Source organism: Alosa sapidissima, chromosome 4 (genome assembly GCF_018492685.1).
Source record: "Alosa sapidissima isolate fAloSap1 chromosome 4, fAloSap1.pri, whole genome shotgun sequence".
NCBI lineage: Eukaryota > Metazoa > Chordata > Actinopteri > Clupeiformes > Clupeidae > Alosa > Alosa sapidissima.
Window position 1 is genome coordinate 11,037,421 of NC_055960.1, and position 3,665 is coordinate 11,041,085.

At 36.0% G+C, this 3,665-nt stretch overlaps 1 protein-coding gene across 17 annotated transcripts in view; it reads right to left on the minus strand.

Annotated features, from left to right (window-relative positions):
- Positions 1 to 1,261: 1,261 nt before the first annotated feature.
- The window catches only part of ptprt (protein tyrosine phosphatase receptor type T), a 213,570-nt gene continuing 211,166 nt past the window's right edge, over positions 1,262 to 3,665 (minus strand). For all 17 annotated transcript variants that reach the window (XM_042089740.1, XM_042089730.1, XM_042089744.1 and 14 more), the window contains 2 exons: positions 3,644 to 3,665; positions 1,262 to 3,008 (listed from right to left, as the gene is read on the minus strand). The exon at positions 3,644 to 3,665 is cut by the window's right edge and continues 114 nt beyond it. In XM_042089740.1, the coding sequence (XP_041945674.1) occupies positions 2,955 to 3,008; positions 3,644 to 3,665 (76 nt within the window). In that variant the 3' untranslated portion in view covers positions 1,262 to 2,954. The remainder of the gene's footprint in view (positions 3,009 to 3,643) is intronic.

Genomic DNA, 3,665 nt, shown 5'->3' on the forward strand with positions numbered 1-3,665 from the left:
TCCAGATTAGCAATTCACTCTCTACCTTTGGGTACAACTGCTGTTATTACTGCAGCATAGCAAATGTAAGTTAAAGGTACAACAAATGCAATAAGTGGGACCTGATGTCCACTGGGGCCAGGCTATTTTGCTTGTGCCTAAACAATATTGTGAAAAGAAGCATCATGAACAGTAACACGGACAAAAAGGTGGTTTCGTGGCTTCTACCGAGAAACAAATAGTTTGCCACACAAATAGACCTTGAAAGTTTCAGATGTTGCATCAGGTTTCACTCACGCCTATACTGGTACATATTGCTAACATTTTGAAGGGATGTAATCCTGTCAGTACTGGCAAACTGTAATGATTGCCATCTTGGTAAAATAATGTGTGATATGTTGTTTAGTTTAACTGTACTCATCTAACATCAGTACCAGCCTTTTACACCCAGTGAGGTAGTATAGTTTATAGTAGTGAGTCTTACACCCAATGAGGTAGTCTAGTTTATAGTAGTGGATCTTACACCCAATGAGGTAGTCTAGTTTATAGTAGTGGATATTACACCCAGTGAGGTAGTCTAGTTTATAGTAGTGGGTCCCTCCTTGTACAGGCTTACTTATTCTACTGAATTACAATAATGATATACACATCACTTTACTTGAATAGGCTTAGTTTCACATTAGGATTAGAATAGGCTGTATTTTAGCCTTTTTTTTACTCTGCAATTGGATATAATATAATAACTTTGTTTACAAGAACATTATGTGCAAAACAGACTATAATATGATACTGATATGAATGCAAGTTCTAACTTCATGAGGATGCAGCTAAAGACACATTTAACCACCTCCTAACATTTACAGCTTAAAGGCTTGTGCCTTGAAAACTTCTGAACAATGTAAAATTATGTTAACCAAAAATGTCAAAACGTTTCATCTCATTTCATCTATCTATTCAAATCCACTGGAACTGGACCAATGGGTGTTGTGCTGTAGCATGGTTATAACATAGCTATAAGTACAGTCGTAGTTCAATGTAGGAAAGCTTAGTGGAAGCATTAGGTTTTCTTTTCACTCATGCTACACTTTGGTATTAGAGGTGCCCACTAAATCAATGAATAGGTTTTGTGCTTCCCCATGTGCATCTAGAATACTTTTGCCAACCCTCTTCATTATACATCTCCTACAAAAGGATGCTACAGTATGTACATTCATGCCTTGCATTTCACTGATTAAAAAATGCAATCATTTCAAGGTCATGAATTCAACTGTTGCGTGTCGGTCAACATTTTGGTCCCTTTATTGATGTTACCACAATTCCAAACAACAGAACAACCATGGCAAGTAAATCACCAATGCTAAATATCACTTTGCTAGACAAATAAAAATAATGTTCAAATACAACAAAAAAGATAGAAGGAAAATAAAAATATAATGCAGGCAGTGGAGAAACAGCATGGACATTTGAAGGACAGAAAAAAGAGTGCATCCACACTTTTCAAATACCTATCTTAAATTATTTCTCTATTCTTCAGAGTATCATCATTCACAGTGTCCAGAATTCAGAATACCAACTGTTTTTGAAAGATCAGTTTCCATTTCCTAACCTTAGACAGCTGTATATATTGAGCAGAACATTCTAATGACAAACCTGGAACAATACTGTACAAAAACTGTTCTGTATACAGAGAACACAGTCAAAACACGGTTAGCGTGCAAAGGTCACTCAAGAGCTTGCGTTCTAATTGCAAGATGATCATTTCTTCATCGCTGGGTAGAAAAAAAGTAACAGGTTTTGCGATTTGTTTTTTGTTTTTTTTGGGGTTTGTATTCTCTTTTCTCATCTGATATGAATGGGAGTTAAAGTCAAATCAAGTATTCTTATCCCACGTCTCCCTACCTTAGTACCACTAGGTATGTTGAATCTATAGTGGTGTTCCGGTTTGTACAGTTAGCTTGAGTGTTTCCGTGCGATATCAATTGGCACTAGCAATCACATGACACCGCTTGCCTTTTTTCTGTAAATGCTCAGTACTGGAGGTAAGGATGTGCAAAATAAAGTGCAAAATGACCAAGACAAAATTTTGATGTATTTAAAAAAATGGCATGACCTTTCACTGCCTGTGGCATCTCAATAGTTAGGGGATAGTAAAGCTTCAACCACCTTTTCACTTGCGATGCAGCAAATCCACACTAGCAACATTACTCAAGCTTGGCATAGGTGGCCATACCACAATACTGACATATTAAATTAAAAGCAGACACAAACCAAAAAACAAAACAAACAAAAAAATCAATACAAACAACTATTCAAATCCCCTTAATAATAATGATAATAATAATAATTATAATAAAAACATGTGCGTTCGGGTTTAAGCACAAAACGTATGCCATGACTTCATATTTTAGGAACCACAAAAGCATTATAATAAGAAAAATATTTATGATTAGGCATGTTTTTTTGTTCAAATTTTAATTGAGCTTCATTTTCCCTTGGGAAGCTGTACATTGCTCAATTATAGTCTTTTTGGTTCACCCCTTATGGCATCCAGAGCGTTTCTTTGTGGTAATGTATACACTTTAGTCATTAGTCTAGTTTTCTTTACACAGATGGGAACATTCAAGGTATATATCTAAAAAGTACTGTACAATATCACATCATAGTCCAGCATGCACATGTGGATGCTGGACATGGACATAAGAGAAGAGAAAACAAGTGTAGTGTAAGTGTCCATTTTTTTGTGTTTGAAAGGTTTGGTTTTTTTTATCTTTATTTTTTTTTTCTTCTTAGTGGATGTAGATAGTTTATCCTGCAACATAAAATCAGACGCCATGTGTCGTCCAACAGGAGCATGGTCTCTTTATTTGAACAGTTTCTCAGAGCAGTGGCCTCTTCAGCGTGCTTCTGTACAACGTTGAGTGTCCAACATGAATGAGTAAGATGTTCAGTGTTTCTTCGAACTCTCTCTCACTTTCTCAGAAAGAGTTGAGACTCTCCAGCGCTACTTCATAACAGAACCTGTACTGTTCCTGAAAAGCAGGGTACACTGACATTAGCCCAGTCTATCACAGATGCATTGCACCAGTTTATGCAACAATATACAACCTAGATCTCTAAACAAAAATCAAAATACACCCTTAAAATGAATGTGTTGAAAACACATCTCTATGTCCAGATAGGGACAACACAGTTTGTGTTGTTTCAAACACATTGCTTTTGTTATTCATTTCAAGAGTGTACACAGTATGTGTTTAAAATAGCACAACTTGTGTTTTTTTTAACACATCTCTATGTCCAGATAGGGACAACACAGTTTTAAGACTTTAAGAATGTAGATTCGGTACATTGGTACATTGTAAGCTCTAACTTTCTTCTCTTTTAAAAAAAAAAACAAAAAAAAAAAACATAAAAAATGGAACATTGTAGTCTAACAGTGTAAAGTAAGTGTGTTGAGACTGGCAGCAGTATGCTCCTAAATAAAATATTTGACTTAATACCGCATCTATGCATCTGTGGCACCTTTCTTTATTTGGACAAACAGTATGGAGGCTTGTCGGTAATAGCATAAGTTTTCCAAAGTCTGACTCTTCCAGCCTGATGTTCCCTAGCCTATTTCAACTTAGAAACGTCTTCATTACCTTCACCAGTCAAGTGTTTTGCTTACCATAGTCTCCACCATATTGGAC